This window comes from Blastomyces dermatitidis (genome assembly GCF_000003525.1).
Source record: "Blastomyces dermatitidis ER-3 genomic scaffold supercont1.6, whole genome shotgun sequence".
Taxonomy (NCBI): Eukaryota; Fungi; Ascomycota; class Eurotiomycetes; order Onygenales; family Ajellomycetaceae; genus Blastomyces; species Blastomyces dermatitidis.
Window position 1 is genome coordinate 2,059,109 of NW_025544779.1, and position 10,723 is coordinate 2,069,831.

The 10,723-nt window shown below is 45.7% G+C and overlaps 2 protein-coding genes and 1 non-coding gene across 5 annotated transcripts; 1 reads left to right on the forward strand and 2 right to left on the reverse strand.

Annotated features, from left to right (window-relative positions):
• Window positions 1-1,026: 1,026 nt before the first annotated feature.
• On the reverse strand, window positions 1,027-5,122 carry BDCG_06068 (prostaglandin-endoperoxide synthase 1; the record flags this gene model as incomplete). Its single annotated transcript, XM_045421787.1, has 13 exons — window positions 1,027-1,061; window positions 1,198-1,477; window positions 1,551-1,790; window positions 1,863-2,277; window positions 2,328-2,830; window positions 2,914-3,264; window positions 3,316-3,648; window positions 3,703-3,793; window positions 3,849-3,989; window positions 4,087-4,291; window positions 4,342-4,583; window positions 4,641-4,738; window positions 4,796-5,122. 13 exons carry the CDS (start codon window positions 5,120-5,122, stop codon window positions 1,027-1,029), a joined length of 3,261 nt encoding a protein of 1,086 aa, XP_045277581.1.
• On the forward strand, window positions 4,038-10,337 carry BDCG_06069. 3 transcript variants are annotated; one of them, XM_045421789.1, is made up of 3 exons: window positions 4,094-6,858; window positions 7,021-7,371; window positions 7,444-10,337. In XM_045421789.1, the coding sequence occupies exons 2-3, from the start codon at window positions 7,261-7,263 to the stop codon at window positions 9,283-9,285; spliced, it is 1,953 nt and encodes a 650-aa protein (XP_045281528.1). In that variant the 5' UTR covers window positions 4,094-6,858; window positions 7,021-7,260; the 3' UTR covers window positions 9,286-10,337. The 3 variants fall into 3 exon arrangements, with proteins under 3 accessions (XP_045281527.1, XP_045281528.1, XP_045281529.1); XM_045421790.1 differs by having other exon boundaries at window positions 4,094-7,371; window positions 7,444-9,658; window positions 9,746-10,142; XM_045421788.1 differs by having other exon boundaries at window positions 4,038-7,371; window positions 7,444-10,142.
• Window positions 10,338-10,554: 217 nt separating this feature from the next.
• On the reverse strand, window positions 10,555-10,638 carry BDCG_17241. Its single transcript has one exon. It is a non-coding gene; the product is annotated as a tRNA-Cys (tRNA).
• Between the last annotated feature and the right edge of the window lie 85 nt (window positions 10,639-10,723).

The window sequence follows — 10,723 nt, forward strand, 5'->3', positions numbered from 1 at the left end:
CTGGCTACTTAACAGAGTAGAGAAGTGACCTCAACTTTCACTATAAAGCAGGCCAGGCAGAGAGCGTCCCATATCGTGATTATAACCCCGCATCATCAGAAAGCGCGCCGGTGGTTTTCAAGAAAAACACATTCCATGGCATCCCAGAGAGGGTGAGGGGGTGACCAATAGTGAAACGTTAGTACATTACATGTGGTTACTTGTATTTATCAGATTCCTCGCAAGTCCTGGTTCATGCATTGCACTCACCTCAGGGTAGTTGGCTATCATGAATCCCCCCAAATCAGCTAGCCAGCCAAATTGGACAAAGACACCCTCTCTAGCATGCTCGAAATCTAAAATAACTGTCCTCCCTGTCACGTAATTAGACAAGAGCAAGGGGCATCCATACCATGCTAGCTTGGCAGAGGTACAGTACATGTACATGTATGTACATGTACATTCTGATCCCTCACTCTGGGTTAGAGACGAGTTAATTGAAAGGTAATGAAGGACCTGAGAAATATAGAAAATCACCATCATTGAGATATAAAAGATGTGTAGTTGGGCCTCCTGGTGTGTGTATGGAGGAGATGTGCGGAGTGAGTATATGAAGGGCTAATGGGGTTGAATAACTTGTGGAATCATCAGTGTCGCCCTAAACCACGCTCCTTTTACGCTTTACTTCCACTCTGTACAGTAGGTACCTTTCATCATATGTCATTTGAGAGTATTTCGAGAGGCTCATGGGCAGCTGCAGCCCGTCACTAGATATTGATTTAATTTAGGTTAATGTCACAAAAATATTAGCTACTCACAGAGATGAAATATTAGACAGAATGTAAATGAATGGTAGAAGTCAGGAGAGTGTTGTTCCAGGCCTTTCAAAAGATATAAACACGTATGTGGAAAACCGGAAACAACACCATGGAAGAGCGGCAAAGTGTGCTTTTTTTTTTTTTGTTTCCCCAAGAGATCAGATGAGAAGCAACGAAGTGAAAGGTGCTACCTCTAAAATATCTAACCTATGAAAAATACCTTGCACAGTTATTTAAGTTCACTGTCATAATGAACTTTCAAAGCTGCAAAAATTAAAAAAAGGAGGGAAAGAAAATAAGATAATATTGATTAGCCACACATTCCGTAAACAGTATATTAATCGCTGGAATAAAGAAGGCAGATGAAAGGTAGAGGAGATGAAACAGGACCATAACTTACTTGTTGGAAGCACGGAATAGCCACCATAGTCCTGTCGCATATAGGCGAAATGCCCGCCAGGACGGCTAACTTTCACCAGCTGACCTTGAGCACCTGGTGCGGGACGTAGGTTATCCAGACGCCCAACAACACGCAGCATGGACGCTAGTGCCACCATCTGTGCATCTCTTCCGAAACAAGTAAATGCGCCATCGGTGTAGTGGATGTAGGATTCTAGAGGCCGGTCGAGAACGACTTTATCGGGTGTTGGGAATATGTTGGGGTCCCTAGCAGAAGAAATCTATAAAATAGAGGTAAGCGCGGGTTACATGGAATTTTAGTGCTTCAGGATGTGAGTTAAGTGGGGTTCTTACCATGCTCACGAAAACTTTATCTCCATCATTGATGGAAACCTCACGACCACCGTCATTGATCAAGACGTTTGCATTTGCTTCGCGGAATGATCCGAATGTCCCACTAAGCCGAAGCCCTTCCATACAGAAATGTAGAAGTTTTGTGTCGGATTCTAAGGAGTCTTCCTTTGCTAGGCGGTTGATATCAGGGAGGTGTACTTTGCCCTCATTTGATAAGTAATAGCCCAGGATTTGAGTGAACTTTTTTAGAAGTTAGCTTTCTACTTTTCACAGGAATCATATTTTTACGAGAAGGAGAACGGTAACACTCACAGCTTGAGCTTGACTTGGAACCGATGTACAGATAATGGGAAGGATATGCGACAAAGCCACCTGCGAAACGCCGAGGCCACTCTTCAGAAGTTTACGGGTTGCATCGGCACCGTATTTAGCCAGCGTATTGCCACATTTTTGGAACTTATCAGCAATACCAGAGAACGGTTTAGGCCTCTTAACAGATTTGACGTATGATTCCACGATCTGGCCAAGCTTTTCACCGACTTCCCGAGCCACCTGGCGCAGAGGGTAAGTTTTTGTAGGGTCTATATCAGAGAATACGCTGGTGAAAAGCGCCACCATTACCATGAACATTTCATGGTCCGTGAATATACCCTCGGGATTATCCTTAGTTTTGATTGAAAGGTCGAAAGTGCTCGTGGCGAAGTGGACGTGCGCGAGATTACCCAGACTAGAAATCGTTAGTCCAACAAGTACTCTGAGAGGCGCGGGCGGACTTACTCCCGAGTGATATCAATCTGGTTAATTCCAGCGATTTTGACTGAATTTTGCTTCAGCAGCTCTTGGGTAATATCCTTGTAGAATGTCTTCACAGTCTCGCGCCATGAGTCTTGAGCAAAGACTTCATCCATGGCTTTGGTTTGCGTCTCATTAAAGCTCTTACTTCCGGGAAGTGAGTCAAAGGCCCCCTCCCAAGTGACCCTGAAATCTTTCGCATTTTGCAGAATTGCTCTTGCGCCATTGTAGGACGTGAGATCAATTCGAGGGGGCTGCAACGCGGGACGATCCCAAGAATAATGACTTTCTCTGCCTAGCTTGGTAAAAATTTCTTTGTTTACGCTGGGAACTGTCATGGGATAGTGTGCATAGATCGAATCGGGTTTGAGATAATTCGGAAGGCCACGCAACATCAACTTGTAGAACATACATCCCTCGTTGATGCTAAGATCATAGTGAGTCTCAGCATAGCCCCAGTTCGTTAAATTTTTAGCGTTGTAGTCGCTCTATGAACGGTCAGTCGCGGTTGCCAGGGGTAATACGGGGTAAGACTTTAATCAGAAATAAAAGGGGGCATAGGGGAACATACGGTGTAGAATCTGTCTCCACGCACAAGCGCGACCGCGTCTGAAAGAACTGCTCTGGAGATAGTATAAGTTGGACAGATTCCGGCGCCAGGGACCATAGGAATCTTTGGCTCCTCTGAAACAATGCCTGGGTAAAGCTCGACATAATCGGGATGCTCGTACAAATTCCGAAGTTGGCCGGCTATTTCGGGGTCGGAGTTGATTTCCTCAAATGTTTCGTACTCCTTCAAGCCAAAGAACTTCCGGAACTCATTCAAAGAGCCACAGCCAAATTTTCGCGCCTGCTGAATTCCCAATATTTCGACCGCTCGAAGGGCCTTGGGAACGTTACGCGGACCAAAAGTTCCTGCATACTCATTAGCCAATTATGACTTGAAGCACTTGTGGGCATGCTCACCTGCAACTTCCTCAGTCGCCTCAGTCATAATTCTAGCTAAATCTTCGTCCCTAAATCGCCCGTCTGCTTGCCGCTCAAGCTTGGCAAATGTTCTCTTAGAAGGATCTCCGGGAAGGAGCTGTTGCCATTTGCTCATTCCGGCCATCAGCTCTGGCGTCGAAATTTGTTCCGCGCTTTTGCCAAAGAAATCCTGGTAAATTTCGTCGATCCATTTCTCATCAAGTTGGCCAATGCATGAATGCCACCGATAGGCAAGGTTAAACTCAAAGGACACCTGATTGCCAACGCCGCTTTCGGCAGATTCTGGGGCCGCAGTTTTCTTCGTGTCAATTCTCGGGTCCTAAGAAATCAATGTTAGCACGCATACCTAGCCCTGCGATAGCATTCGACGTACCAAGCTCCAGGTTGTGTTGCTTCGTGTAAGGTTGATTATGGTCCGCACATAATCGTATAAGGTGATATTCATGTAAAGACCACAAGTTATACTGTATCTCATGTTAGGATGAAGCACACTACGTACTATAATAAATACCAACTTACAGTCTCCCTGTCTGGAACAAGTCATTGTCATATTTGGCCCATGCTTTTGCGGATTGTTCAGGTGACAAGTAATCAGGGGGTTTTGTAAACCGTCCATTTTCGTTAATCAACGCTAGCTGTTCGACAACGTAATTGTGGAACCTGGAGAAAAGTTAAGCTTTTGAACTAAAGTAAAAATATCAAGCCCAAAGCATAAATTGAAAGGGTTTGACATAAGCAGGGCATCCAATTTGCTTACCGGTTCAGCATAACCAAAATGACACTGCAAGCAGGTGGAAGCGCGATTAGCCTAGCGTCTGAAAATGAATCGACCTTGAGCTTCCCACCCTCGAAAGTGCGGATTTGATCCTGCTCATCTTGATTATCTCCGTAAAGCGTGGAAAGATCGAGATATGAAGAAGTTTTTGAGATGTGTTGATTCCGAGGATCGGTCTGGAAAAGGTCTTTAAACCATTTAGCACGTTCCCACCAACATAGTCCCATATCACCTTACCGTGGATTATCAACGATGCCCAGCTGAAAAATATGCTAGAAACCCCGTTAGGATGAGGTTTAAATTCCTGGCGAGCGAAAAGACTATCGAAGATCAACCCCGGATCGGGCAGTGCAGCAGGCTGGATTGTTATAGGCCTGATGGAGCGAGCATAAGGTGTATTGGCAGCTCCTAGACGAGGAAACATTGGGTTGTTATTAGATCCATCTGCAGCTCTGTAGCGATACTCATCGCCGAGGTATCTGAAACGGAAATTCATTAATGAGAGGCACTATGTCTGTGGTATCGAGGATCCTTACGTGAGGGGTGGATGAGGAAGAGAGACCCAGAGTGATTTAACAAAGGTCTGGGTGAGCTGCGTTCGGGCTGATGATTCCGCAGGAAGATTGGCCACGAGCTGAGGAGAAAAAGGTTCAGTCTTTGACTTTCAATGTGTTTGTTGACTTGGTCATACTTGAATGATCCGTTCCATAAGATATTCCTTGTCATCGATGGGTTTCCCAGAAGCTTTGCTCTTGACCACTGCTAGCAGAGTGCGTACGCCCTTCCAGCCCATCCACTTCACCTCTTGCAATTTGGTGCTGGCTACGGCTTTCTTCATGTGGAAGTGGTCGCCACTGAATTCAGCATATTTTGCAAACGTGTTCTCGATTTCCTCTCGTTCGACGCGGCGCCCTTTGCTACGTTTTGCGAGGGGAGGGGGCGCACCCGCTGGTTTGCCATTCACCTGTCCATTTTTCTCGCCATTCGTTAAAGTCCCAGCAACACCTGGTTTCGCCATTTGTGCCGAGCGTGAAAGCAATCTCCGATAGACAAGAAATATATAGAAGAAAAATAACCAATTCAGTGAATTGTGGGAACCATGAAGTGCGTGAAATTTAAACACAAACAATAATCGGTTGAAAAATTCACGTTCTGGTGCAACGGTTTATCCTAAATAAAGGGCCTCCGAAAATCCGCCCGGGTCTTGCAGAGCTCGCCATCCGGTGTTGATGTGCCCATCAAGGCTAAGAGGCGCCCGATCTATGCAGACTCTGCAGAGCTCCAGCTTGCTCAGAGTGTGCCACATCATGGCGTGGGCTGTATCAAGCGCTAGACCAGTGATGGACGGGGGTAACAAAGGCAATTTTATCTTCGTTCCCGGGTAACGGCCACCCATCTATCGGCATTTTAAGTTTCGGAGGTAGACGTTTGCCCAAAAATGAGCTCGGTTGGACAAATGAAACAGAAGAAACTCCGGTTGGATCATTGCGATCAATACGGAGTCTAGCTCGGTGAAACTTCGAAGTTTGGTTGATCAATGGCAGGATCCTGATGCCTGACGAATGAAGAGAGCAGCCGTGAGAGCCTGAGAGGTTGACAAACAACTATCGTCCAACCAGCGGAGTGTCCAAGCAAATAATGCGAGATGAGCTTGCACTCCCTGTGGAGATTGCTGCAAGAGCGGCATACTATGCACGCGCCACTATTGGGCATATTTTGAATCCTGTGATATCTGGCCGTGGATTGGAGAGAGAGGAAACCAGACGTGCATTTGGATCCCAAACGCGGGGATTCTACATTCCTATCCTGGAATGCGGATGATTGGTGCTGTTCAGCTCACGTCGCGATGTTGGATTATCAATCACCTGACTTGGGCTCCAGCAGCCTTCCAAGTTCTCCTTCCCAAGGTTTTGTCCTTCACAGACACATACACACACACACACACACTCCGTACAGCGTACACGCACATCTGTCATTTTCATTAATATTAAATATTATTCTTGTTGCGAACTCGATTGCGATGATTCGCCATGCACTATCGGTGTTAGCTCCTGGGTTACTGTTGATCAGCAGCGGGGGCGGTGGGTAACGTGGATGCGATCTGACTGAAGAACCCGCCCCAAAAAATTACGGATAACTACGCAGTAACTTACACAGTAACTACACTGATGATGCTCCCTCAGACGAACTCAACAGCGCAAGGCCCTGCTCTCGACTCGTGTCTCAATACGGATTGCGGCAGGAAATGCCTAGTCATCAAATCCATTTTCATGAATTCCGGTTTGGGCCTTTGTCCCACCATGCTTGTTGCTAATACAGCTATTACCATTTCCCTCTGCCTTTGTAGGGGGTAATCGCCAATCGCCAAACATACGCTGTAAATCAGGGTGCTGTGCGCTTCGCAAAGGGCATTTTTCTGTGGCATTTCAGCTCATGATTGCGAGCCGGGATTGCTTTTTCAGCTAGCCAATGTCATTGACTCGCGCAATTCCCACACGACGAACTGGGCGTTGAACACAATGTGGCTGATCTATTGCCAGAAACATTCAAATGACCCCAGAAGCTTAACCAATTGGGAATTCTATACACTGGAAGCTCAAACCTTATTCTGGGAAGGTGTATTTTTATGCCGGAGCCCATTTTCGGTCTAACACGCCTGTCAGGCTGACCAATGTTGTCATTCCTGGATCTCACGCTAAGCTGCGGCCAGGGAAGGGTAAACTTGGCCTGGCGAGCTCAGGCCTGTGCGACCCTGTATGTGCTTCCAGTTTTTGCATCCCTCGATGACATTCAAATGGTGACGATCGACTGATGTTCAATTGATTATTGTTGTGCTTGTTCCCACGCTCCACTCACACTTCGCGCCCTCTGACCGCGAACAAAAGCTACATTCTATCATCCCGACTGATTATACAGCGTATATACGGAGTACTCCGTACATTATCGAAGAGTCCGAAACCAATTTCGCCCATAGCGGTAAATTGCAACTATTCCAAACTAATTCATCACAAAACCCCTGAAATTCTGCACGGTCTCACTACCCTTGGAAAACGCGCTTGATACCTAGTGAAACCCCCATCCGCTTGTCCTTTTTGCTCTTTTCAAACTGCAAGCGTTCGCAATATTGATTACAGTCGTTATTTAAAAATCGTCCCTATGTCACATTACGCCTCGGATCTTCCGAAAACATTTGTGCTTTGCTTTGATGGCACCGGTAATAAATTTACTGGTGACGAATCAGACAGTAATGTTCTCAAAATCTTTCGAGTCAGTGACCAATATTAAACCATCCATATATGACTTAAATCTGGTATTTTCGGCGCTGACAATAGACCACAGATGCTAGATAGAAATCAGGGACAACAATTCCACTATTATCAACCCGGAATTGGGACATATGTGACGTCTACGAAGGTCCCGAGTCATGCTGGCACGTTTTCGCGCATCAAGCGAAGCTGGATAAAAGCGAAAGATGCGGCTATTGGCTCATCGTTTGATCACCACGTGCTCGCTGGCTATCGATTTCTTATGCGATACTATTCTCCTGGCGATGAAATATTCTTTTTCGGATTTAGCCGTGGGGCATATATCGCGCGCTTTCTTGCTGAGATGCTAGACTATGTTGGCCTTCTGACTATAGGAAATGAAGAGCTCGTCTTATTTGCTTGGAAAACGTTTTCAAAATGGCAACAGCGGACAGGAACAAGTGAGGCAGATATCAAAAAAAGGCACGATCTTTACAACTTCATGACAGCTTTTCGAGAAACCTTCAGCCGTCCGATCCAGCGAATTCGGTTCCTTGGGTTGTTTGACACTGTGAACAGCATTCCCAAGTTTGAGTCTCCATGGATGTCGCGGAACAGGTTCCCTTATACCGCGAGAAGCTCAGCCAAGATTATCAGGCATGCAGTTGGCATTGATGAAAGGCGTGCCAAATTCCGTCAAGATCTAATCTCACAAAGTCAACATTGCCACCACTCGCATTATAGGCGTCGATTTTCGTTTATTCCACGTAGATTCTTCCACGAAAGGAAGAATTTGCTAAAGGAAACGATTGAGGTAAATTCTAAGTCGGGCGCCGGAAAAAGTGAAACGAAAGTTATGGGCAATACCGACGCCAAACCCTCGAAACATCTGTCTGCAACAGGCTGGACCCAACCTCGGGAAGAGAACCGTTACCGCCCACTGTATCCTCGCCGTTCGATGCAAAATCTTAGAACATCGGCTCCCGATAACCATAATTTCTCTACTGATGGTGCAAGTTGCGCTGATAGTATTGTTAATCTCCCACTACAGACTCAACACATTACTGACGACAGATCCGTTCAATCAGATCAGACTGTCCAGGATATTGAGGAAGTTTGGTTCCCTGGCTGCCATGCTGATATCGGTGGTGGTTGGGGACTGATGCCAAGCGAGAAGTGGCCACTCAGCCATGCACCCCTTGTCTGGATGGTTCACGAAGCGCAGCGCGCCGGACTACAATTCGACGAGCGCAAACTGAAAAAATTCGAATGCGCCATAGAATTCTCAGGCGACTATTCGCCCATTCATAAATCGTGGAGCCCTGATCAAGACAAACGACCGAATCCACCGGATATTGTAATTAACGGCGTGGATGACTTAGGTATCCAAGATGCTCCTCAGGATAATCCAGCAAACTCCCCATCCTCGAGGAGCTTTTATGATGCTTTAAATTACTCTGGAACTCAAGGCCACATCCACGACTCTTTGGATTTTAAATCTGGCCTATCAGCCATGTCGGTATTAGCGTGGAACATGATGGAGTATCTCCCCTTCAAAAGGATGGACCTACAACAGGACGGCTCCTGGGCCCCAATCCGTTGGCCTCTGCCCTGTGGAGAGGTGCGTGACATTCCGGTAGATGCGAAAATTCATAACACCGCCATACAACGGCTGAAGGCGAATGAAAACTACCGTCCGGGTAATCTGATCATTGGTGGCGGTGGCCGCGGAGTCAGGATAGCCCCAAAGGATATGGGCGTTGGGGAGTGGGTTATTTCAGGCCACGAAGGAGACCAAGTCAGGGAAACATATGTAAGAGCAAATATATCAACATGCGCGTCAGAGAAACACAGGAAGCAGAAAACGGGAGCACCCAAAAATGGAACTGAGAAAAACGGGCCTGAGAAAAACGGAACACAGACAAATGGAACCTAGATCACAGACGTATGATTTTCTTGCTTTCACATTTTAGAAGACCATTTTCCTGACCTTCAATTTCTTCTGTGTTTGGATGCCAGAACCAGTCAGCGTCAGCATGTGTTGGGATTAGGTCTAGTTTAACAATCTAATCTGCTACAGCTTCTCTTTCGAGATGGTTAGATGGCACTGCTCCTAATGGAGATGTTTGATGTTTATACCGAGTACATGTACTTCACCAAAGCCAGCGCTTGTATTTACCTTCTGTTTGGTTTCGATCCTTCGCCTGTTTTCCCAATACCCAACGGCAAGTTACTCTCGATTATTTTCTAGTTTGACAGTTCAATTTTGGCTTTCATTCCCTGTTTATTCTATCATTAGCGTATACCGTGTAAGTGATGTTTTTTGCCGCCAGGTTGTCTTTCTGCCGTTTCTTATTAGCTCTCTCTAATGGTAGGATGGACTGACTGTTAAGCAGATTCAACTTTAGGCTTTCACATTAGCATGCTCCGCCTGCATTTCCATTCTACCTACCAATAATAAGCAAATGACTCCTGGCGGCCTTGTCCAAACCACCCCCTACAGCGTAGTTGGTCAATCATAGTCATCAGAACTGAAGTTCCTTAAATAAACCCTCAAGCAAGCTACAGAAATTTCCCCCTCTTACTCTATGACGGAATGGTCCACGTAGATTATTGGCTGTCATTTTCATGTCCTTGAATTTAATTACAAATAGTAAGAATATATTCTGTTGCTCCTGCATACTGGGATGACCAAAACAGTGACAGCTGCCGCTGAAGGGCATCAATAAAAGCATCTGATAGGTGGAGGAGGTTTAAATATAGCCAGTGGCCATATGTATAGGTAGCTTACCCGGAGTGGATTGCGTTAGGTGATAAGATGCTAGGAATTGTCGGGAATTGTCGAATAGCCACGGCTATAACCATGATATAATAATTATCAAGATGGGAAGGAAAGGTTAGCAAACCACCAAAATATATAGATTATCGGAAATTAAGACAAAAGGTAGGGAGAACCTTGATTTGACAACCCAAATTCTCTTAGCATAAAAAAGCAAGTCTTCTCGTACGAGTTGAAGCCCGGGTTGATATTTAACAATCTCAAAAACTTTGAGACGAATGTCGATATCATTTCTTAGCATTAATCGTAGAACAATAAACAAAAATAACAAACAAGCTTCCTCGGGAATAAATACAGGTTGCGAAAATAAGCAGAAGAAGGCTTAATTAAAAAAGTTAATTAAAAAAAAGAGGAAATTAAACGTCAAGCTCCAACCCTGATTCGAACAAGGGACATTGCGATAAAGTGCGTAACTGCAATCGCACGCTCTAACCGCTGAGCTACTGGAGCTGTTGTTTGATTACTTCGCAACACCCAAGGTATTTCCGGGAAGGCTTAGCCGAGGCTTCCTCAGCGGTTAGTCCGAATCAGGAAA

What these genes read in the sequence shown, in the direction of transcription:
- BDCG_06069 (XM_045421788.1), top strand. Translation starts at nt 7,261, where the DNA reads ATGTCACATTACGCCTCGGATCTTCCGAAAACATTTGTGCTTTGCTTT. An exon ending in ATGTTCTCAAAATCTTTCGA is followed by an intron (nt 7,372 to 7,443) that starts GTCAGTGACCAA and finishes AATAGACCACAG; the next exon opens with ATGCTAGATAGAAATCAGGG.